This window comes from Gorilla gorilla, chromosome 8 (genome assembly GCF_029281585.2).
Source record: "Gorilla gorilla gorilla isolate KB3781 chromosome 8, NHGRI_mGorGor1-v2.1_pri, whole genome shotgun sequence".
Classification (NCBI taxonomy): Eukaryota; Metazoa; Chordata; class Mammalia; order Primates; family Hominidae; genus Gorilla; species Gorilla gorilla.
The window spans coordinates 100667747-100694306 of NC_073232.2; the positions used below are offsets into that span (position 1 = coordinate 100667747).

At 38.1% G+C, this 26560-nt stretch overlaps 1 protein-coding gene across 6 annotated transcripts in view; it reads right to left on the minus strand.

The window, feature by feature from the left end:
* The window catches only part of RNLS (renalase, FAD dependent amine oxidase), a 307703-nt gene that overhangs the window by 66283 nt on the left and 214860 nt on the right, over positions 1 to 26560 (minus strand). For all 6 annotated transcript variants that reach the window (XM_063710295.1, XM_004049741.5, XM_063710294.1 and 3 more), the window contains one exon: positions 22850 to 23023. In XM_063710295.1, coding sequence (XP_063566365.1) covers positions 22850 to 23023 — 174 coding nt within the window. The remainder of the gene's footprint in view (positions 1 to 22849; positions 23024 to 26560) is intronic.

A 26560-nucleotide genomic window follows, 5' to 3' on the forward strand; every position in this document is an offset into this window, starting at 1 on the left:
ATAACATTCTCTCCCTACACCTCATTCTTAGGACTTGAGACTTCTTTGATTATTCCAGTCACATCTAACTACTGAATTGGAAATTCTCAATATCTTGCAATAATTCAGACCTTTACAGAGGAAGCAATATCTTGAAGGTTTCCAGTGTGGAAAACCAAGGAGGTGAGATTTCCAGGTTCCCAAGCACAGGATAAAAATCCTTGTAGCTCTACAGAATCCCTGCTGCAGGGTGCCTTAGGAAGTTCTGAACCAGAGAAGTTTTCCACTTGGCCAAGAACTCATGTTAGAGTTCATTCCTCTCCATCATTTTTTAGGCTTCTGACTTTACTTGCAAGTGCAGGAAATAGATTTGGTTTTGTGAGACAGATCTCTCCTATGAAATACTTTCGTAAGGAGGATAAACCTCAGGAGATTGATTTCAAATTAGAGGATCATTTCCTTTCTCTTTGATGGAGTATATATAGTCTCAAAGTTTACAAGTGTCTCTTTAAAAGAAGGTACATTTTTACATTCCTGTAAGTGTAACTCAAGGATTTCTAAAGACCCAACTAGGATTACCGGTCAGATAAAAAGACAATGTTTTATGATACTACCTCTTCAATCCAATAAACATTCCATTGCATAGACTTTAAAATATATATACTCCAGAAATTTGTAGAAATAAAAGAAAAAAGGAAAACATTAAACATGGTGATATTTTATTTATAAGGAATTCTAACTATTTATTATTATGCAGGAATATATTTTAATATTCCCTGTAGAATGTAAGTACAAGGAGAGGCTGGGTGCGGTGGCTCTCACCTGTAATCCCAGCACTTTGGGAGGCCGAGGTGGGCAGATCACGAGGTCAGGAGTTCGAGACCAGCCTGACCAACATGGTGAAACCCCATCTCTACTAAAAATACAAAATTAGCTGGGCATGGTGGCACGTGCCTGTAATCCCAGCTACTCGGGAGGCTGAGGCAGGAAAATCGCTTGAACCTGAGAGGCAGAGGTTGCAGTGAGCCAAGATCATGCCACTGCACTCCAGCTGGGGTAACAGAGCAAGACTCTGTCTCAAAAAAAAAAAAAAAAAAAAAAAAAAAAAAGAACGTAAGTACAAGGAGAAAAAGAATCAGCTGGGCGCCGTGGCTCATGCCTGTAATCCCAGCACTTTGGGAGGCCTAGGCGGGCGGATCACCTGAGGTCGGGAGTTCAAGACCAGCCTGACCAACATGGAGAAACTCTGTCTCTACTAAAAATACAAAATTAGCCGGGTGTGGTGGTGCATGCCTGTAATCCCAGCTACTTGGGATGCTGAGGCAGGAGAATTGCTTGAACCTGGAAAGCAGAGGTTGTGGTGAGCCGAGATCATGCCATTGCACTCCAGCCTGGGCAACGAGAGCAAAACTCCATCTCAAAAAAAAAAAAAAAAAAAAAAAAAAAGAATGAGAACAAGAATATTGGCTGTATCATTCACCAGAATACCTAGAACAATGCCTAGCCCATGGAGTGCAATAAATAGACACTGAATGTATAAACAATGAATTACTTATGTAGACATAAGTACTTTCAGAGGCAAAGAGAACATACATATATATTCCTTTTCTTGTGAAGATCATTTCACTACAGTCAATTTTTTTATTTTGATCTTTTACTTGTAAAAAGAAACGTGCCATATAATTATTTAAAAGTAACCAAAACATAGAGTACATAGAAAAATCATGGCTCATAACATGAAATTATTAAAAATGAGTATTTTGCTCTACCATACTTTAAAGGGCTTTGTGGAAAACAGCCTGAGGGAAGCATGAGAGGAAGACACCAAGGTTTACTACCAAGTGAGATGCTAGCTTAAATGTACTAAATGGTAAAATAAAACTTAAGAAAAGCTTTTTACAAATGGTAAAAGATATAACCTATTTCATACTAATCTGTTAGGTTTATAGTATTTTCATATAACCAATTTTCCTTAATATTAGGAAATATATTTAAATGATTTTTTATATTCTCTCAAAAAGATAGTTTCTACTCACCACACATTCTAGGTGCTCCCTGAGTACTCCCAGTCTACTTGGCAGGAAAGTTGCAGCCATGTAACTAAACTATTAGGTTGGTGCAAAAGTAACTGTGGTTTTACCATTACTTTTAATACTTTTTTGGTCAATGGATTAGGAGGGAAAGTAAAGTGTATCAACCTTAGGCCAAAGCTGTTCAAAGCTCTTGTGCTTCCTCCATTTCTTTCCTATTTCCAGGCTGACTTTTGGGGCTTATCTTCCAAATGGCAGAGCTACCAGATGAAGTAGAGCTGCTCAACCTGCATCTGACTTTGTGTAAGCCACAGTGTGTCAGCCACAAGCGCCTTTGTAGCAGTAAGATTTGGGACATGCCTATTCATCACCCTGGTTAATACATATTCCCTGTTTCAAGTACAGAACTTTTAAAATGACCTACCTTGGGAATAAATGAACTCAAGAAAAGCATCTCATATTTCAGATCTCAGATTCCCAAATTGTTATCTTTTGTTTTCTGCTCCCTTGTTTTGATCAGATCTCATTAATTCACTATTTACTTAACAAACATTTCATTGAGAATTTACTGTGTATTAAGCTATGTGCCAGGTGCTAGAGATACAATGAGCAGATATCCAATTTCTTAATTCATGGACCTTACAACTTGAAGATAAAACAGGCATTAAACACATAATCACATAAATCAATGTATAGTTACTGAAAATTAAAATATAAGTATAAAATAAATCATAAAAATAAAATAGAGAAACCATTTTAATTAAATTAGGACTTCAGGAATGCCCTCTGTGGAAAGGACATTTAAACTGAGACAATCTAGGTAGAGAACAGAATAGACAAAGGTCTCGAGGTGGAAAAAAGGGGAGGAAAGAGAGGTGTGACTGGAGAGCTAAGGAATGAGGAGATAGTGAGATCAGGGGTTGGCAAACTATGGGCTTCAGGCCAAATCTGGCCTGCCACTTGTGTTTGTAAATAAAGTTTTATTAGAACACAGCCATGCCCATTCTTTTATATGTCTATTGCTTGGGTTACATCAGTAGATTTGAGTAGCTGCAACAGACTGTATGGCTTGCAAAGTCTAAAGTATCTGGCCTTTATAAAACATTTGCTGACCCCTGTGCTAGATCATTCAGGACCTTGCCAGCCATGTTAAGGATCTGAGATTTAATCTCATGTGCAAAGGGAAGGCATTAAAGGGCTTTGAACAGGAAAGTGAGTGGCATGAACAGATGTGTGCTCTAAGAAAACCATTCTGGTTATTTGAAGAATGAACTGGAAAGGGGCAAGGATGGAAAAGCCAGTTAAAATAAGACAGACAGTGTCTTGATAGTGACAGTGACGATGAAGAGAAGTGAATTCAAAGTCTATTTTTGAAAAAAATATCAATATGATTTGGTTTCAGATTGCGTATTGTGGTGCAGGAGTGGAAAATATCAAGGATGATTTCGGATTTTTGCCCAAAAAAGCTAGGAGATTGGTGGCTCCATTTTCAAAAATGGGAAAGACGGGGGGAGGAAAAAGTTCAGAATAATGAAAGTAGGCAATCAAGAGCCAGTGATGAACATAAGTTTGATCTTAACATATATATATTTTCCAAAAACAACAAAAAAGGAGTAAAACAACTCTCAAAAATATATTCTGAATTCTACTTTCTGTCCAGGGCTGGGATAATTTTCCTCTATTTTCCTTGTATTCATTCCTTTAAAAATTCCATAGATTCTGTCCATCCAAAGAAAAGGCCACATTTAGTGAGACTGCATATATTTCAGGATCTGTTTGGGAGAAGTTTTTCTTTGGCCGAGACCTCCCAAGCTTCATGAAAACATCTATTTATCCTGGGACACAAGGAGATTTTCAGTCTGTTGCAGCTTTTATTTGCACTGCCAAAAGGAAAAACGAAAGGGTTTCAATAGTCCTTTAATTGAAACGTCCCTGGAGCAGAGGATTTGTCCTAACTCACATTTGGTTTTCCAGGCTCTCACTGGAGTTCTCCTTCCACAATGCCTAAAAAAGCCTTGGTTTTCTATGATGACAGTCCACTAAAATGCTCCACTTTCCCAATACTCACCAGCAGTATGCAGCCGCCCCTTATTATACATTGTTATTTTGGCCTACTCAGCATTATGCCCTCTATGAAATTTTGTGTTAAGTGGTATTATGATTGGACTATTTTCCTGAATTGGGCAAGGTTTTCCCCTTGAGCCAGCATACTGGTTTGCCTCTAAGGATATCACTTTATCACTGCAGTTGCATAATTGGGTTCAGCTTTAGATTTGTAGCTGCTCAAATGAGCGAAATACATCTCAGGGCTGGGGGATTTGACCTAAAGCTTTGCTGTCATCCATTTGGTTTAGTAAAGAGAAGTTTTTGCCTTGACATTATAAAATGCTGAATTTGAAAAATTGAGACTAAGCAGATGGTGAAATTTTTATTTATGATAGTGTCAAAATATTCCTGGCTCCTTTTGTGGAGGAAATCTACTGGTTTACTGTGGACATTCTTATCTTCTTTCCTAATAAGACAAATGGAGTTACTCTTCCTGTTATATTTTGACAGGAAAAACAAAGATTGGATCTGGGTATTTTGGCAAAAGCTGTTAAATCAGAGGGACTATAATCTTTATGATATTGTTAGCCACTCCTGATAAACTACTATTATGAATACAGTAAACAAATAGGCATTTTATTTTTAATAAAAAAGAGTGAATTAGGTTCAACTGACCTCAAGGTTCTAAAGTGCCTTTCCTGACTCTGTTAAATAATGTAAGGATATATAACAACAGCAAGAATTCACTTGCTATATTTATAATAGAAATCTATTTTAGTGAGGAAAACTATATTTTAAATTCAAGGATGCTTCATTTTTTACAAACATGAATTTGGAATATTTTATACTAAAGAATTCCCCTAGTCCCACAGATCAGTTATAAATATTAATGGAATTTCAAGAGATTCTTTTCTGATTCCAGTGCTTAATATTCATTCATATTATGCAGGGAATTCAATGTCCTGTACAGTACATATGGATTCTTCTCATTATATAAATGAGCACATATATGGAATCTGTAGGGGCAATGATAATTAAAAATAGCAGGGCCCACATACGATTTTAGAGGGCATATAAAAGCCTTCTCAGCTCACTTAATAACAAGAAATTTACTGGCAATAAACCAAAGGACTCTTTAGGCTCAATTTACTCAATAATGTCACATATGGGCAAAAAGATGGATTGGTGATTCTGAACAGAGATAAAAATGCTAACTGATATAAAGTATTTATGAAACGCAATGAAGTGATTTCCTGTGGTGAGATTCTGCAGTCAGACTTCGAAACCTGCTCTTGAATTAGTCTCAGCTCTTTGATTTGCTAACGATTTACTTCACAGTGCTTAGTCTTCTCAGACTATTTGTAGTGTAAATTTTTTTGGAAAAATTCTTATTCAAAAAATGATTTGACATCCCATAAAAAGAACTGCATCTAACTTCATGTTCTCTGAGTTTAATAACTTATTCAGGTAATAAGATATTGTTTAGCCTTCCTAATGTGTAAGTATAAGTATTATTTTTAACAAAGGGTAATTTTAAACTAAACCTGCACTATTAGTGTGTCATTCTCTCTTCTGTCTCTCAAAATAAAAATTTATATAACTAATGGACCAAAACCATAAAATAATTTGTATGTGACAACAATTATAAAGTTGGCATTTACTATGCACCTATGTGCCAGGCATGATATTAGAAGTTTTGGATATACTATCTCATTCAATCTTTATAACATTTCTGGGAGCCACTATAGTTACAGTACAGGTAAGTAAGTGAAGCTCAGAGAGATTAAGAAGATTAATCATGATCACAGAGCTATTAGGTTGAATCACATGAAAATGCTGATATTGGACCATTTTTAATCTATAAAGACAGCAATATCATATGCTTCAACCTAATTCTAAGTGCTGAGTTACAGTATGAAAATAGGTCTGTGTTATTCAGAAGTCCATTGCAGTATATTAGATAATACTGGTTATTTTTTACCACTCATAATAATAAAAACCAAATCATGAATTATACAGTAAAGAATTAATCACTCACCAAGTTGGGTTAATATGAACTCATCATTTATGGCAAGATTCCAATGCAAGATAGCATTTCATTTTAATATCATTCTGATATAAAAAGAGAGATAATTGCTAAACTGTGGCAGAGAAATGGCACATTTGCAGAGCTTATCATATATTTTGTAAGTTAAATATCTCAGCTGGAGCACTTTAACAAACTATTAAAAAGAAATATCCTTCACAAAGAGAACAGTGGGATTCTTTGAAGTGTAACCTTGGAAATCACGGTTTGTATTACGGGGCATCATTCAAAGCAGATGTATACTCCTCAGAGACCACAGTAAAACTGTTGCTAAGAATACTTGTTTCTCCTTTTCAGGTTTTACTGACAATACTATATAGTCAAGTATTCCCAGTGTTCTAGGCATGGTACAGAACATCCAAAAAGAGGCTTCTAATCATTCTAATTGCGAAGAACTCACATATGCTTTTCAGTGGCTTTCAGATTCAGCAATTAAACGAAGAGCTTATTCATTTTATGTGATTTAAAGGGTAGTGGTAACAGACACCTAGATTGTTTTAGAGATAAACAATTTGCTGACTAGCCATTACTTTTCCTTGCTTGCTAAGTGGGTGACCAGTGCTGAAGTATTAATTCTCAATGTTATTTCAGGAGCAGGGAAGGGCATTTCAGAGTTGCAAAAAGGACTACTTGCTCAGCAAATATTTATCAAGCACTGAATACACATTCCTATTAGGCCGTGATGTTAGTGTCTCTTATTTTCAATCTTGATCAAGATAAGAAGTATCAACAGATGTGTCACATGTGTGATGGATTGTGGCATGTATTCCCACTAATGGAGAAAGCTTCTAATTTTGGAGAAAGCAGCAGGCTCTGCAGTCAGAGCATATTACTTCTTTAGCTCATGAGACATTTAGAGTGATCTGAAGAGGAATTCTTGACAGTGAGGAAAGTGGTGAAATCTTTTCTGAGGGAGCTCTAGGCAAAGGAATGATCCCATCTCTTTGGGATAATGTTGTCATGGTCCCAGATAAAAATGGACCACAATGAAGACTTGTCAAATTCTTATCCAGCTCAAGTCTTTACTGTTTCCCAGGACCTGAGGCTCACAAGCAGTCTGTGATTTACGCAGTTTTATGATACTGTTCTCAACTTGCAAAGGTTTTGAGATGCCTCCAGAATGATGAAAACCAGGCACTTATCTGGGAAGCAGAGCAGCTCACATTATTTTGAGCCCTGGGCTTATGACCCAGAGTGTTGACAGCTTCACGTCAGACCACAGTAAGGACTTAACTTCAAGATCCTTCAAAACAGCTCAGTCCCACAGACACAGCCTTTTTCCAGGTTCCCTCTCTGAACAGATTGACATGGTGCAGGTATTATGGGAACAGCAAGTTGAGCTTTCTATATTTGAGATTCAGAGGATGAAGAGCTCTGTTTTAATTCAAAATAAGGTTATCAAATAGATGTCCATATTGCCATTTAGGCAGCAGACTAAATTTCCGCAAAGGAACCAACCTAAAGAAACCATAACGTTCCTATCTAATTTCATCCTAGATATTCCAAAAAGTGTCTGGGCTATCTTAATTTAAACACCAACCCCCCCAGTAAAAAGCAATGATGGATATAAAGCAACTGCTCATACCAGAACCATATTGAGGTTGTAGAGAGATGTGGGAGGGCCACAAAGTAAACTAAACAGCAAACAAGTTTAAAATCTACATATTAATCCCTCTGGTCAAGCTGGAACTTCCACCACCTGGTTTTCTTTTCGCCCTTTCTTTGTTCCTTCCCCTCCCCCATTGCCTCAGGATATCTGAAATTTTCTCCTCAATTAGGCAGAGTAATTTAGCTCTCTCTCCTCCCATTTTCAAACTAGCATCTTATCTTTATAAATGCTCCCCAGAAGAAAGAATAATCCTATTAAAAGGACTGTCATTATAATAGCAAAAGTAAGTTGCTATTATATTTAATACAGCAGTTTTTTCACTACAGAATAGTTTGTTACACACTTATTACTTGACCTTTGTTAGTGGGGAGGTCTGAAAGACTGCGCCAGTTCCCACCTGTGACCCTTGCTGGTTTTCCCTCTGTCTTTACATTGGCCATCCCTATCTCTTTACAGAGCCAACACACAGTGGGCTTTCCTCTTGCTGTTTCCTTTCTCAGTTGGCAGCAGAGACGGTGGCCTCTGTCCATGTTTTCTGATGCTCTCATCTCATCTATGACCTACAAATTTCAGATCCACATTTATTCATCATGAACAGTCATCTGATTCTCATTCCTGCTTTCCCCCGGACAAATGATGGATAGAAACTATACTCAGTCCCCACCACATCTGGCTGGCTCTTAGATTCTGAACCAATTCTTGGCCAACCTGAAGGTCTTTTATAAATCTCAGCCTGACAGCCACACATTTAGGCCTATCCACAAGGGAAAATATCATTTTCAGAGAGCAAGGCAGGCAGAACATGAGGTGTAATGTTGACACAAATGGGACTTGGGGTATTTAATGTTTAAGACTCACGTTTTAGTATGGATGCTGTATAGATCTGTAATCTGGACTTGTTTATAGCTATAGAAATGCCAGGCAGCTGTAGACTTAACCTTTTGCTATTTCTTGGACATTTCATGACTTATACGCATCTATTGAACTTTTTTGGCATCCCCAGGAGAAAGTTAAATCATATTCCCTATTAAAGTTTCTGATTTATTCATGGATTTAAATGTTCCATAGCCCTCATTTTTCATTTCCTCACCTTAAAGAAAAGAGATTATTGGGTTAATGTTGACAGAAGACCATAACTTTTCCTTTAAAAGCTCATAATATTGTCACAAGGCAACATGGCCCTTCCTGGTTTTGATCATAAGTGTGAGTTAGCATTCTATATATTGTATAGATCCGAGCATCTTTTTATATTCATGAGAACTCTTACTTGACTGCAAATTATGAGTGCAACAGAGCATCACCTTACTTCCTTCAGAATTTCTCATTTGAGCAGACTTCATGAAACTGTGTTTCATGACGGCAGGGACTATGGAGTCCTCAGTTCTTAGCACAATGCCTGGCACACAGAAGGAATTCAATACATATTTGTATATATTTGTTCAATTGAATGAGGATGAAAGACACAAATATTTGGGAGTTCAATTGTGCTGAAAGACACTTCCACAGCAGTATATTCCATAAGATGTATTTAAAGTTTATTTTTGATTTCTATAGTTAGCTGATTTTCTACTTTCATTCCATCTCTGGCATTGATTTTCATACTGAGGTAAGTTGCTTTGCAAGTGAGAAGGCAAATGTTGTCTTAGATGTAAATCTTTCCCATTGAGGATAACTTGACAGGGAAACTAGAGGCTGAAAGGGGTCTGCTGTTTGTTTTTACTTTGTGTGCAAATGTTCTCCTTACAAAATGGGCTGGGTTATTTCATTCTCTAATAAAAGTCCCCTCCCCTTTATTTTAAAAAACAGAGATGGAGTTGGGATCTACATATTCCAGGCTGGTGTGAACTCCTGGCCTCAGGCAATCCTCCTGCCTTGGCCTCCCAGAGTGGTGAGATTATAGGCATAAGCAAGTGAACCTGGTCCCCATATTTGGTTTTAAAAGTGAGAAATATATGAAATCACAATATTCTACTTTATAATTTGTGCCTATTAATTTAAATAACAAAAAAATAGATATTTTTATGTATGTATATATGTGTATATACACATATTGTATATAAGTACATATATACATTATATATATATATTTTTTTCTTCCTGAGAGACCACCCCAAGATCTGATATTACTATCATATGATATTCTATGACAACACTAAAATAATGAGATGAATATTTGCAATTAGTATTTGACAGCTGTTAATTAAATTGCTTTAACAGATTTATAGGGAAAACATCAGTTACATAACTGAATTACAAATAACTATGTCTATTATATAAATGACAAAATGTCATGATTACTAGTCACTGCTTATTATTTTAAGATGAGGATTACTAATTTATCTGAGAGCTCTGATATTTTAAAACAAAAGCCCAAACGGGAAACCTGACAGTTTTTCATGATTATGGTTCTTCTTTTCTTTTCCTTCTCTCCTTTTCCCTTCTTCTCAGTCTTCCTTTTTTGTTCTACTTAAAAAGTTTTACCTGTCTGGATTGCATTTTCTGCAAGTTCAAATAGTTCCATGTTCATTCAATTCTTTTTTTTTTAATATATATATACATTTTTATTATACTTTAAGTTCTAGGGTACATGTGTACAACGTGCAGGTTTGTTACATATGTATACATGTGCCATGTTGGTGTGCTGCACCCATTAACTCATCACTTATATTAGTTATATCTCCTAATGCTATCCCTCCCCTCTCCTCCCACCCCATGACATGCCCTGGTGTGTGATGTTCTCCTTCCTGTGTCCAAGTGTTCTCATTGTTCAATTCCCACCTATGAGTGAGAACATGCGGTGTTTGGTTTTTTGTCCTTGCGATAGTTTGCTGAGAATGATGGTTTCCAGTTTCATCCATGTCCCTACAAAGGACATGAACTCATCCTTTTTTATGGCTGCATAGTATTCCATGGTGTATATGTGCCACATTTTCTTAATCCAGTCTATCATTGTTGGACATTCGGGTTGGTTCCAAGTCTTTGCTATTGTGAGTAGTGCTGCAATAAACATATGTGTGCATGTGTCTTTATAGCAGCATGATTTATATTCCTTTGGGTATACACCCAGTAATGGGATGGCTGGGTCAAATGGTATTTCTAGTTCTAGATCCCTGAGGAATCGCCACACTGACTTCCACAAGGGTTGAACTAGTTTACAGTCCCACCAACAGTGTAAAAGTGTTCCTGTTTCTCCACATCCTCTCCATCACCTGTTGTTTCCTGACATTTTAATGATCACTATTCTAACTGGTGTGAGATGATATCTCATTGTGGTTTTGTTTTGCATTTCTCTGATGGCCAGTGATAAGCAGCATTTTTTCATGTGTCTGCTGGCTGCACAAATGTCTTCTTTTGAGAAGTGTCTGTTCATATCCTTCGCCCACTTGTTGGTGGGGTTGTTTTTTTTTCTTGTAAATTTGTTTGAGTTCTTTCTAGATTCAGGATATTAGCCCTTTGTCAGATGAGTAGATTGCAAAAATTTTCTCCCATTCTGTAGGTTGCCCGTTCACTCTAATGGTAGTTTCTTTTGCTGTGCAGAAGCTCTTTAGTTTAATTAGATCCCATTTGTCAATTTTGGCTTTTGTTGCCATTGCTTTTGGTGCTTTAGACATGAAGTCCTTGCCCATGCCTATGTCCTAAATGGTAATGCCTATGTTTTCTTCTAGGGTTTTTATGGTTTTAGGTCTAACATTTAAGTCTTTAATCCATCTTGAATTAATTTTTGTATAAGGTGCAAGGAAGGGATCCATTTTCAGCTTTCTACATGTGGCTAGCCAGTTTTCCCAGCACCATTTGTTAAATAGGGAGTCCTTTTCCCATTTCTTGTCTTTGTCAGGTTTGTCAAAGATCAGATAGTTGCAGATGTGTGGTATTATTTCTGAGGGCTCTGTTCTGTTCCATTGATCTATATCGCTGTTTGGGTATCAGTACCATGCTGTTTTGGTTACTGTAGCTTTGTAGTATAGTTTGAAGTCAGGTAGCGTGATGCCTCCAGCTTTGTTAGCAGGCTCTTTTTTGATTCCATATGAACTTTAAAGTAGTTTTTTCCAATTCTGTGAAGAAAGTCATTGGTAGCTTGATGGGGATGGCATTGAATCTATAAATTACCTTGGGCAGTATGGCCATTTTCATGATATTGATTCTTCCTACCCATGAGCATGGAATGTTCTTTCATTTGTTTGTATCCTCTTTTATTTTGTTGAGCAGTGGTTTGTAGTTCTCCTTGAAGAGGTCTTTCACATCCCTTGTAAGTTGGCTTCCTAGTATTTTATTCTCTTTGAAGCAATTGTGAATGGGAGTTCACTCATGATTTGGCTCTCTGTTTGCCTGTTATTGGTGTATAAGAATGCTTGTGATTTTTGCACATTGATTTTGTATCCTGAGACTTTGCTGAAGTTGCTTATCAGCTTAAGGAGATTTTGTGGTGAGATGATGGGGTTTTCTAGATATACAGTCATGTCATCTGCAAACAGGGACAATTTGACTTCCTCTTTTCCTAACTGAATACCCTTTATTTCTTTCTCCTGCCGGATTGCCCTGGCCAGAACTTCCAACACTATGTTGAATAGGAGTGGTGAGAGAGGGCATCCCTGTCTTGTGCCAGTTTTCAAAGGGAATGCTTCCAGTTTTTGCCCATTCAGGATGATATTGGTTGTGGGTTTGTCATAAATAGCTCTTATTATTTTGAGATACATCCCATCAATACCTAATTTATTGAGAGTTTTTAGCATGAAGGGCTGTTGAATTTTGTCAAAGGCCTTTTCTGCATCTATTGAGATAATCATGTGGCTTTTGTCTTTGGTTCTGTTTACATGCTGGATTACGTTTATTGATTTGCATATGTTGAACCAGCCTTGCATCCCAGTGATGAAGCTCACTTGATCATGGTAGATAAGCTTTTTAATGTGCTGCTGGATTTGGTTTGCCAGTATCTTATTGAGGATTTTTGCATCGATGTTCATCAGGGATATTGGTCTAAAATTATCTTTTTTTGTTTTGTCTCTGCCAGGCTTTGGTATCAACATGACGCTGGCCTCATAAAATGAGTTAGGGAGGATTCCCTCTTTTTCTACTGATTGGAATAGTTTCAGAAGGAATGGTACCAGCTCCTCCTTGTACCTCTGGTGGAATTTGGCGGTGAATCTGTCCAGTCCTCCACTTTTTTTGGTTGGTAAGCTATTAATTATTGCCTCAATTTCAGAGCCTGCTATTGGTCTATTAAGAGATTCAACTTATTCCCGGTTTAGTCTTGGGAAGGTGTATGTGTCCAGGAATTTATTCATTTCTTCTAGATTTTCTAGTTTATTTGCGTAGAGGTGTTTATAGTATTCTCTGATGGTACTTGGTATTTCTGTGGGATCAGTGGGGATATCCCCTTTATCATTTTTTATTGCACCTATTTGATTCTTCTCTGTTTTCTTCTTTTTTAGTCTTGGTAGCGGTCTATCAATTTTGTTGATCTTTTTAAAAAACCAGCTCCTGGATTCATTGATTTTTTGAAGTGTTTTAATAACTCTACCTCCTTAGTTATTTAGCTTAGCTAGCTCTGATCTTAGTTATTTCCTGCCTTCTGTTAGCTTTTGAATGTGTTTGCTCTTGCTTCTCTAGTTATTTTAATTGTGATGTTAGGGTGTCAATTTTAGATCTTTCCTGCGTTCTCTTGTGGGCATTTTGTGCTATAAATTTCCCTCTACACACTGCTTTAAATGTGTCCCAGAGATTCTGGTATGTTGTGTCCTTGTTCTCGTTGGTTTCAAAGAACATCTTTATTTCTGCCTTCATTTCATTATGTAGCCAGTAGTCATTCAGGAGCAGCTTGTTCAGTTTCCATGTAGTTGAGCAGTTTTGAGTGAGTTTCTTAATCCTGAGTTCTAGTTTGATTGCACTGTCGTCTGAGAGACAGTTTGTTATAATTTCTGTTCTTTTGCATTTGCTGAGGAGTGCTTTACTTCCAACTCTGTGGTCAATTTTGGAATAGGTGCAGTGTGGTGCTGAGAAGAATGTATATTCTGTTGATTTGGGGTGGAGAGTTCTGTAGATGTCTATTAGGTCCACTTGGTGCAGAACTGAATTCAATTCCTGGATATCCTTTTTAAGTTTCTGTCTCGTTGATCTACCTAATGTTGCCAGTGAGGTGTTAAATCTCCCATTATTATTGTATGGGAGTCTAAGTCTCTTTGTAGGTCTCTAAGGACTTGCTTTATGAATCTGGGTGCTCCCGTATTGGGTCTATATATATTTAGGATAGTTAGCTCTTCTTGTTGAATTGATCCCTTTACCATTATGTAATGGTCTTCTTTGTCTCTTTAGATCTTTGTTGGTTTAAAGTCTGTTTTATCAGAGACTAGGATTGCAACCCCTGCCTTTGTTTTCCATTTGCTTGGTAGATCTTCCTCCATCCCTTTATTTTGAGCCTATGTGTGTCTCTGCACGTGAGATGGGTTTCCTGAATACAGCACACAGATGGGTCTTGAGTTTTTATCCAATTTGCCAGTCTCTGTCTTTTGATTGGAGCATTTAGCCCGTTTACATGTAAAGTTAATATTGTTATGTGTGAATTTGATCCTGTCATTATGATGTTAGCTGGTTATTTTGCTCGTTAGTTGATGCGGTTTCTTCCTAGCATTGATGGTCTTTCAATTTGGCATGTTTTTGCAGTGGCTGGTACCAGTTGTTCCTTTCCATGTTTAGTGCCTCCTTCAGGAGCTCTTTTTTTTTTTTTGAGACGGAGTCTCGCTCTGTCGCCCAGGCTGGAGTGCAGTGGCGCGATCTCGGCTCACTGCAAGCTCCGCCTCCCGGGTTAACGCCATTCTCCTGCCTCAGCCTCCCGCGTAGCTGGGACTACAGGCGCCCGCCACCACGCCCGGCTAATTTTTTGTATTTTTTAGTAGAGACGGGGTTTCACTGTGTTAGCCAGGATGGTCTCGATCTCCTGACCTCGTGATCCGCCCGCCTCGGCCTCCCAAAGTGCTGGGATTACAGGCGTGAGCCACCGTGCCCGGCCCAGGAGCTCTTGTAGGGCAGGTCTGGTGGTGACAAAATCTCTTAGCATTTGCTTGTCTGTAAAGGATTTTAATTCTCCTTCACTTATGAAGCTTAGTTTGGCTGGATATGAAATTCTGGCTTGAAAATTCTTTCCTTTAAGAATGTTGAATATTGGCCCCCACTCTCTTCTGGCTTGTAATTTCTGCCGAGAGATCAGGTGTTAGTCTGATGGGCTTCCCCTTGAGTGTAACCCGACCTTTCTCTCTGGCTGCCCTTAACATTTTTTCCTTCATTTCAACTTTAGTGAATCTGACAATTATGAGTCTTGGAGTTGCTCTTCTCAAGAATTATCTTTGTGGTGTTCTCTCTATTTCCTGAATTTGAATGTTGGCCTGCTTTGCTAGGTTCGGGAAATTCTCTGGATAATATCCTGCAGAGTGTTTTCCAACTTGGTTCCATTCTCCCTGTTACTTTCAGGTACACCAATCAGACATAGATTTGGTCTTTTCACATAGTCCCATATTTCTTGGAGGCTTTGTTCATTTCTATTTATTCTTTTTTCTCTAAACTTCTCTTCTCGCTTCATTTCATTCATTTGATCATCCATCACTGATACCCTTTCTTCCAGTTGATCGAATCGGCTACTGAAGCTTGTGCATTCATCACGTAGTTCTTGTGCCATGGTTTTCAGCTCCATTAGGTCCTTTAAGGACTTCTCTGCATTGGTTATTCTAGTTAGCCATTCGTCTAATCTTTTTTCAAGGGTTTTAACTTCTTTGCCATTGGTTCGAACTTCCTCCTTTAGCTCTAAGAAGTTTGATCATCTGAAGCCTTCTTCTCTCAACTTGTCAAAGTCATTCTCTGTCCTTTTTTGTTCCGTTGCTGGTGAGGAGCTGCATTCCTTTGGAGGAGGAGAGGTGCTCTGATTTTTAGAATTTTCAGTTTTTCTGTTCTGCTTTTTCCCCATCTTTGCGGTTTTATCTACCTTTGGTCTTTGATGATGGTGACGTACAGATGGGGTTTTGGTGTGGATGTCCTTTCTGTTTGTTAATTTTCCTTCTAACAGTCAGGACCCTCAGCTGCAGGTCTGTTGGAGTTTGCTGGAGATCCACTCCAGACCCTGTTTGCCTGGGTATCAGCAGCGGAGGCTGCAGAACAGGGAATATTGCTGAACAGCAAATGTTGCTGTCTGATTGTTCCCCTGGAGGTTTCGTCTCAGCAGGGTACCCGGCCGTGTGAGGTGTCAGTCTGCCCCTACTGAGGGGTGCCTCCGAGATAGGCTACTCGGGGATCAGGGACCCACTTGAGGAGGCAGTCTGTCCGTTCTCAGATCTCAAACTCCATTCTGGGAGAACCACTACTCTCTTCAAAGCTGTCAGGCAGGGACATTTAAGTCTGCAGAGGTTTCTGCTGCCTTTTGTTTGGCTATGCCCTGCCCCCAGAGGTGGGGTCTACAGAGGCAGGCAGGCAGGCCTCCTTGAGCTGCGGTGGGCTCCACCCAGTTCGAGCTTCCAGGCCGCTTTGTTTACCTACTCAAACTTCAGCAATGGCGGGCACCCCTCCCCCAGCCTCGCTGCTGCCTTGCAGTTCGATCTCAGACTGCTGTGCTAGCAACGAGAGATGAGCGAGGCTCCGTGGGCATGGGACCCTCTGATCCTTGCGCAGGATATAATCTCCTGGTGTGCTGTTTGCTAAGACCATTGGAAAAGAGCAGTATTAGGGTGGGAGTGACCGATTTTCCAAGTGCCGTCTGTCACAGCTTTGCTTGGCTATGAAAGGGAATTCCCTAACCCCTTGCGCTTCCCGCATGAGGCGATGCCTCTCCCTGCTTTGGCTCATGCTCAGTGTCCTGCACCCACCATTCTGCACCCACTGTCCAACAAGCCCCAGTGAGATGAACCCGGTACCTCAGTTGGAAATGCAGAAATCACCTGTCTTCTGCGTTACTCACGCCGGGAGCTGTAGACTGGAGCTGTTCCTATTCGGCCATCTTGGAACTGGCCCCCAATTCAATTCTTAAGCAGACAATTTTGTGTTATAAAGTTCATGGCTATTTGTTTAATTGGAATAATCATGAACTCTTTTAAGTGTCACAAGGTGACTGGATTTAAAGCCTCAGGCCCATCCCAATTATTTATAACATCTCATATTATGTCCTTCTTTTTATAAAGAGTTGACGTAATAAATAGCTGTATGGAATAACACTTCTGCATATTTTGCAAAACGGCCATTGAAGGTATTATATATTATATTAGTGTTTGTTACTCAGAGATTCTAACAATAAAATTCTTGTGAGGATAAATTCTATGAATGCATTCTAAGTTTGTTCATTTGCTTTTCTTCTTTTAAGATGAGTTGGATTATTTTCTTTGATAATATATTGAAAACTATGTCATTATGGCTATTGGCCATCACGTCTCTAGAATTCAGATTGTCTTAATCTCAGATTGCTGCCTATTGGCTATTTTATTGATCACTAACACTCCTCAGATGGTGACAAGGAAAGAATGCTAAATTTCTGATCATTTTCAGGGTTGCTTACTGATTTTATTTATTTAAGTTGCCCTAACTCCTATCTGTATTGGTAACAGAGGCTGCATTCACCTAAGTTAGACTTTTATATTTATGCCCTTTGCTTCAGAGACTATAATATCCAAATTGAAGACTGGAATTGTTAATTATAATAATACGTACCATATGCCACGTACGTGGCATAATAATCTAAATGCCATGCAAAGTCTTCATATGTTCAAATCATTTAATTCTCAGTAACCCTTTGGTATTGGTATGGTATTATTTTACTTATCTTATTGAGGAGGCAACAGATAGTTTAATTTACCCAAAGTTACACAGCTAGTAAATGGTGGAACTGGGTTGAGTCTGGACTCCTGGACAATCTAACTTCAAATTTAAGATCCTGGGATGGACCTCAGAGATCTTCTTGGGAGGTAAATGTATCTCACTTGTGGCACTATTCCTTATGTTCTCTACATGACAGATATTGCTAATTGTTGGAAGATCTTTTTCCACTGAGTCTATACCCAGCCTGGGAGTCATTCTTAGTTGTTGTTCTAGGTGGCAACTACTTATTGAATGATTCTCACTTGTGTTGAAACCTATTTATCATTCACACAGGTATAATCTGTTCCTTTTACAGAACAATTTATACTAAATGTTTTAGTAGAAACTGGCTAGATGTTCACCAAATCCACTTTTTCTTCTTCCTACATATATAGGTAGACTACATTTCCAGCTTTCCTTCCAAATAAGTGTGGTCACATAACTGTGTCCTAACCAACAGAATGTGAGCACACTTGAGATGCACCATTTCTAGGCCTACCCCTAAAAACTCCTCTGGCTCTCCTCCATCCTCTTTCCATCCACAGATTGATGCCTATGAGCACACTGACTCTGTTAGTTACCTGATGAAGTTGGCAGAGTCAAAAAATGGATGGAGCCTGGGTTCCTAAATAAAGCTTTGAAGAAAGCTACCTATCAATCACAAACACCTGTTTGGGCTTTAGGTGAGCAAGAAATAAACCTCAGTCATGTTCAGGCCATTAAAGTTTTTGGGTATGTTTACTAAACAAACTAGCGTTACAAATACAAGACCTATACAAAAGTACAACAGTAGCATTTTTCAGAACCAGAATCTGAATGTAGGTCTTGTGAGTCCAAATACTTCCCACTACGCCAATCTTACTAATTTTAAAAACTACCCAAGTTAATATGATAAACACCTTATTTTAACATAAATTTTCTCAAATTTTAACTCCATCAAGATTTGAGTTTATTGGCAACAAGGGTTCTTTCATTTCTAAAAAAATCTCAAGTATTTCCCAATTGATGCCTTCAGGAACAAACCTCCCACTCCAATTATCTGGCCTATAATTCCTGCCCAGGTGTGAAGCATGAAAGGTGACATCAAGTCAGGGTTTCTCAAATGTATACTTGGGAACCATTTCTGTGGGATGTTAGTAGGTTTGGTGCTGAAATACAATAACCCATGATCAAGTACATTTAGGAAATTCTAGATTAAAAGAAGTAAAAAGGTGTCTTTTCTGTAGGAATATCCTTTAAAAAGATAATATGTCCTGAGATTCTCCAAAATAAATGTCTGTAGTATTTTGCAAATTTATTTGACGACAGAGCCCTTTTTCAAAGAGCAACTCAAGGAAATAGTGTTCCACTGAACACATTTTGGGAAACACAAACAAGGATATTGGGGCATATTCATAACTATTGTTACTTGAAGTCGGTCTACTACATCTTGGAATCTACTCCCTCTGCCTAAGGAAATTTTGGTTCTGGCTGTGGCTTTCTACATGTGCTGTACTACCTATTCCTGACTTCTAACAAATGATTATGCCTTGATCTTTGGGCCACTTCTATATCCTCTAGCTCTCTTCAAGACTTAACAACTGACTGTATTTTGTGGTCTCAACCATGCCAGACTTTGTTTATCTTGTTGCTTCTTTACCTTGACAGAACACAAATGTTTCATTGGTTGTGTATGTATGTTGTAGTATTAATTATTGATTCAATCAAACACTCCACATAAAGCAAGGGTGTGGGGTAGTGTTACTGGCATAAAGAAACATCTCCTGGCCGGGTACAGTGGCTCATGCCTGTAATCCCAGCACTTTGGGAGGCCAAGGCAGTTGGATCATTTGAGGTCAGGGGTTTAAGACCAGACTGGCCAACCTGGTGAAGCCCCGTCTCTACTACAAGTACAAAAATAATTAGCTGGGCATGGTGGCGGGCACCTGTACTCCCAGCTACTTGGGAGCCTGAGGCAGGAGAATCGCTTAAGCTCAGGAGGCAGAGGTTGCAGTGAGCAGAGATCTTGCCACTGCACTCCAGCCTGGGCCACAGAGCGAAACTACATTAAAAAAAAAAACAAACTCTTACTGTCCTAGTTAAATATCAATATCAATAAAATAGAGTGAAGTTACATTACATGGGCATTTGTAGTATGCGAATTCAACTAGACCCTTTTAGTATCCTGGCCCCCAGATAGTGAGAAAAAAATAGTTTAAATGCAAAGCAGTTAGATTTTATGTTATGAAATGCCATTACTGGCATTCTGTCTCACTTAATTTAAAACTTGCATAATTGAAGATTAATTTCCCATACAGCTGTCAAAGAAAAGCAGGTATTTCTTTGCTTGCTGAAGTGGCACCACCATGGGCTTTAGCAAAAACATGGTTTCCAATTCATGTAGCCACTCCTTTCAATATTGTATGATTGCTGATATAAACAAATTTTAAAATTCTATTATTTCAAATGCTTCCAATCATGAGATAATTTATTAATATTTTATGTTGTACTCTTTCAAATTTGCATAATTTTATAAATTATTACCGCACTGTACTGTGGGTGCTTTTACCCACCATCCCACTCCATTTTTATAGCAGATTTATAGTCTGTTAGGAGATATGACTGCTATTTCTTTCCTTCCTGTGTGCCTTTCATAGTAGAAAATATCACTGGGTCCTATAAATCCAAATCAACTTTTAATCTGGCTTCACCAAAGAAACAGAAATCTATTGAATGTTGGGAAAATAGCTGTACTGAATTTACTGAAAGATGTTACATCATTCTCTAAAATGTCATGTAGTTTTAAGAAACTTTGAAGGTAATTTTGAATGTACATGACTCTTTTTATGTGACAACTTTAGAACTTTACCTCCCATATAAGATGTGACTCTACTTGAAGATAATGGACATTATTGATTGCTAATCCAGCATTTAGTACTTCCTTCCTTCTTCCTAACAAAACTCTGTTTTATTCAGGTAGCACTCCTCATAACTAAAGGAAAGATGACCCTAGTACCAGTTCCAGGAGTAGATCTGGACTTGTATAGGCTTATCACATTGCTCCCACCCTCTTTGCTAGCACCTGGTTTTGGAGTACTCAAGTAATCCAATTCTGGTCTGTGGCACATGAGGAGAAGTCTATTAAAGGGCTTCTGTAAAGATTTCCTTGATCAGTATTATTATTTATTGTTATTATTTTTTGAGATGGTGTCTTGCACTGTCGCCCAGGCTGGTGTGCAGTGGCACAATCTTTGCTCACTGCAACCTCTGCCTCCTGGGTTCAAGAGCGATTCTCCTGCCTCAGCCTCCCGAGTAGCTGGGATTATAGGCGCTTGTCACCATGCCCAGCTAGTTTTTTGTATTTTTAGTAGAGATGGGGTTTCATTACATTGGCCAGTCTGGTCTTGAACTCCTGACCTCTTGATCCACCCGCCTTGGCCTCCCAAGATTTCCTTGATTCTTAGAAAGGAACAGAGCCAGTGATAGTTCATTTCATTCCTAAGCATGTTGTTAAGTTCAGTGTGACTCCAACAGCTATTGCCATCTTGCTGCCAGTCCTCTGAGGATGTCAATATTGAGAGTGGAAGAGAGCAGAGAAAGATAAAACCTAGGTCTTTGAAGATATTGCTCAGTTCCTGAATCAATGAACCCTGAAGTCTCTCCAATCTTCTCCTTAGATAATGTATTAGTCAACTCAGGCTACCATAACAAAATACCATAGACTGGGTGACTTAAACAACAGAAATTTCTCACAGTTCTGGAGGCTGAGAAGTCCAAGATCAAGGTGCTAGTAGATTTGGCTTAGTTGGGGCTATCTTCCTGGCTTGCAGACAGCTGCCTTCTTACTATGTCCTCACATGGTGTGTGCAAGCCGGGATAGAAAGAGAGAGCTTTCTCTTTTGCTCTTCTTTTAAGGTCATCAACCCCACAGGGTTAGGGCCCTACCTTTAGGACCTCATTTAATCTTAATTACCTCCTAAAAGTCCTATCTCTAAATACAACCATATTGGGATTAGGGCTTCAACCTATGTCTGTGGAGGAGACACAATTCAGTCCATAGCAGATAATATAACAAATGTCTTTATGCTATTAAACAAGTTTAAATTTTTTTTCTGTTGTAGACAACTTAATACACCCTGATAGATATCATATCTTATGATGAAATATACACAGGATAATGTCTAATTCATGGCATATAACATGAAAAGATCAAGGGTTAGTCTCCTTTTCTCAGAACAAAGCAGTCGTAGAGTTAAAAATAGTCCATTGAAGTTCTAAGGCATTTTATGAACTGCCGATTGTACATATATGTGGTATCATGTTAACATAAACAGTCCAGCCCTAAGGGAGTTTTAAGTTATAAAAGAAACATTTTCTAAGATCATGAGCTCTGATATAAAAACCATACTCCAGCCCAGTTCTATCATTATGAAGGTCTGGCGAGCCAAGAGACGTTAGTTGGTGATTTTATCAAGCCAGACTTCTAACTAATGGCTTGGTGAAGCCATTACTGTCCCATAAAACACTGTAACAGATTGACAGGACAATTCAAGAGTTTTAGTCATTTTACATCCTTAACGGTTATTCCACAAAAAGCAGCATTCTCAGGGATCACTGCAGTCCTACAAATGAGAATACACTTTCACCTTTTTGCCTAAAAGGAATCAGTTATGTTTTTCTTACAATTCAAATCTAATTTTTATAACTATCTTCAACAAAAAGGGTGGAGTGTAGATTCACCACATTCTAGTAAAGCTCTCATAAAACATTTTACCCGTTACATTGTTTATAAAGTAAATTTACCATTTTTCCCCAGATAAAATGTAAATAAACAATAAAATTATATTGAAATGAAGGATTTTCATAACATAGTAAAATTCTCCTTTAATTTCTAGCTGAGGGAGTGGAAGAGCAACACTTATCAAATTAAAAAAAAATACCCAAACCAAACAAACAAAAATAAACTTCACCAAGAAACAAATGAGAGATACATTTGCATATAGATGCATCCATATTAAAGCAATAGAACTTGGGCCATTTTGAAATCTTAAACCTTCTGACACTATTTTCATGAACTCAGTAATATAAACCATGTGGTGAATGAAATTCTGAAAAACTTTGCTGGTTTCACTGTGTATTTTATTACTGGCCAAATGTGACGTTAAATTTTATCCCCTGTGGCTTCGAGTTAAATGCTTGCTCTGTTCAGAATGGCAACACTCAATTAAACAGCATTTTTCATGATCTACACCCACCATTGTTGCTGTATTTAAGGGAAATAATGGGGGTACTGACCTATATTGCGCTTCTTATTATCAATGGAGACGAAGCGTATGCAGGGATTACTGGTGATGTACTGCCCAGCCCAAGGGACATCAATCTTCGTGCCAGCTTCATAAAAGAGGCCCAGAGCATATCGAGAGGAGTAGCTCACAGCCTCCAGTTGCTGCCTTTGGCATTCACTAATTACTGTGGAAGAAAAAATAAGAGGCATCAAACTTAAAAATATCATCTTTCCTTTTAGCACATCAAATATAAAATTCCTTTAAACCAGTTACAACAGTTTCCACCAACTCCATCTCACTTACAATGAATTTTGAAAGGTAATGTAAAATAGCACCAGCTCTAATTTCTTTTTGGAATAATTATTAACTTTGGCAAATTGTTTTTATCAAGCTGAAGGTCCACATTCTTTGGAAAGGCGTTCAAGGTTCTCAAAATCTGGCTCCAAATTGCTTTTCTAGTCTGGCATCCCAGTCCTTGGACTGTCTGGCCACATTATAGATTCCATACACTGACCCCTTACTACAAGTTAGGGTATTTGCTATATACTTGACATAAGCATTTCACTCTATCATAACAACAGTTTTAAAAGGTAGAGTATTATTTCCAAGTTACAGATGAGGAGGCTGATGCTCCATCTGTTATGACCTCTTAAATTGTTCCATGGATACAAGGGGGGAATAACACACACTGGGGTCTGTTGGGGATGGGGCATTGGGGAGGGACAGCATCAGGATGAAGAGCTAATGGATGCTGGGCTTAATACCTAGGGGATGGGATGATCTGTGCAGCAAACCACCATGGCACATGATTACCTATGTAACAAACCTGAGCATCCTGCACATGTACACCTGAACTTAAAAGTTGCAGAACACAAACAAAAACTGCTACACACACACACACACATACACACATGCACACAAATTGTTCCATGTCATAGAGTGATTTGTTTGCCTGTCATCTTTCTGCCAGTGGATTATGGGCAGAAAGATGCCAATAATTAAGTCCCTCTCCTTAAGCAGAGGGACCACACCTTAGTCATCTTTGTTTATAGGTCCCTACCCTACTCATTACAAGCACACCAAAGATGAAACTTTAAAGGGATAGAAAGGCAAACACAGACATGCAAAGAAATAATGTCTGTGTCAACTTCTTCACAAAAGAAGTTGAAACGTAGGAGGTAAATAATAGGAAAAGCCTGGAAAAGGAATTGAGCAGGTTTAGGTTCAAATCCTGACTCTCCACTTACCAGATATGTGACACTGGTCAAACTACTTAATTGCTCTGATTATAGTTCTCTTGTCTATACTGGCAATAATAGTACAGAATGCATTAGTCTGTTGTGAGGATTATATGAAATAATGCATAGCACAGTACTTGGCATATAATAAGTGTTCATTAAATAGTAACTTTTTCTACTATAGATAGAAAAAATATTTAGAAAAATGGGACAAGAAAAAATACTTAGGAAAATGGGACAATGTTCCATCTTGAGGTGGGGAAAGAAGACATTTCTTCTACTTTTTACTTTCTATCTCCAATACCCCTATCTTTAAGGTCTCAGGGAGCTGCTTGTTTATGTATGTACAACATTAATAGTTTAGGTTTCAGAGAAGGTCATAGTTCTGTTCTGCCTTAGGAAGGCTCATTCAGACATGGAACATATGAGAAATTCTCATTTAATTGCGGTAAAATATCCTAATCTACAACAGTAGGAATAAGTGAACCTCAAGGATGAGGGGGAAACTTTAGTTAAATCTTACAGAAGTGGCTTTAGGAGGTAGAGAGAGGCAGGAAAGGGATTCAATAAATTATTATAGCACAGTAATAATCCTATACATTATTTCAGCTACAAAACATTTTTAGAACCATGACCTCATTTAGTCTTCACAAAAGCCATCCTCATTTTACATCCCCAGGAAGGAGAGATTCAGATTGGTTAACTAACCTGCTTTAGGTTACAAAGCTTCCAGGTTGCGTGGTCAGGATGAAGGTAGAGCTCCCATATTAGAGTTACACATATATTCTTACTACCCTATACTTTCCTCTGCTCATCTGCAAGTCTGAGTTTCAGAATAAACTTTGACATTGCTTTCTCCTGTGACATTAATGGCTATTTTGTATTCATAAGTAAAAGCCATATTTCCCTTTAACCATAATTTTCTGCCTTATTAAAAGCTGTAACTACTTGATGAACGAATGATCTGACATTGGCCTCATTACACTCAATGAATTTGGAACTTCATTTTTTAATTTAATCTGCTTTTAAAGTTATAGCTTGATATTATAGTTACTGTTTTCTAAGAGGGAGGAGGTGAAACATATTAATGCTAGCAGCTGAGCACATAATCACTGTTTCCCATTTTTTAAATAAAAAAAAAACAAAACAAAACTGTGTAGTTAGCTACTTAGTAACTGAAAGGGCCTAAAACTTTTATTTTTTTTTTTACCAAAGCTGAAGGATCAATAGGTTGACAACCAAATTGGTCCTCTCCCCACCCCACTTTTTGCTAGCTTTTAGACAAAGTGCCAAGTGGTAAATCCCACTAGGTAGCCCTTTGAAAAGGTAATTGATATCTATATAGAAACAGCAATTAACCTTACACACCCTTGTCTATTCCAGGGGCTCTACAATTCATTCCGAGAACAGGGAGGTGAGACTTCTGACTGAAACAATCTCAATTTCTGGACATTCACTGACAAAAACTTTGTCTTCAGAGTCTTAAAAGTTTTTTATTCTTGCAAGGTGGGCAAGATCTTAAAAAAGAGTCTTACTTTGTTTAAAAAAGTTTCTAGCGCAAAATACTAAAGAAACCAGCCCTAGGTCCCACATATTTTGGCAAGCAAAACAATAGATTCTTTCTTATCATGTTTTCAAATAGAACAAATGACCACAAATCAAGGCTTAGATAAAAAGGCCCAATTCCAATATAATAAATCTTTACCTGGCTGTCATCCTCATTTAATTCTCAGCCAATAGGATTATATAACACACAAACACACACACACACACACACACACACACACACGTACATATATGTAGGATATGTTATATATTATATATAACATATCTTACACATACATAATATAAAATATATTTTATGACTATGAGTAAAATGGCTAAAAATTATAGTGAACAGAGTAGTTCACATGCATACTTTCATTAATGAGGAAAATTGTTCTTATTTCATCCTCCTTGTGCCAGTGTCTTTGTGTGCATGAGTGGGTTTGTGGGAGGTGAAGAGCAGAGGGAGAAAAAGAGAGAGAAGAGGAGGGTGAGAGAGAGGAACAGAAGACCTGGCTGTACTCCTGAATAACACTGAGTAAGTAATTTCATTTTCTTTGTTTCCTCACATAATTTTATTCTCTTAGTTTCCAAACCTATAAAAGAAGGCTAATAATACATATTCTGCCTATTTTCTACATTTTTTGGTGACAATCAAAGCAATCTATTCATCCATCCATCCATCCATTATGCCATGCACTTTTTTAGATGTGAAGGCTGTAAAGCAGAAAGATAAAGTCCCTGCTCTCCTGTAGCCTACATACTCGTGGCAGAAAGGCCATTATAAATAAATAATCAAGTAAATGGTATGTCAGTTGGTGATAAGAACTATAAGGAAAAATAAAGCAGGTAAAGGGATACATAACAGGTTTGAGTGAGGCTATTTTATATAGACTGTCAGGGATATGTGTTACCTCTGAGGATTTTACTTGGATTTA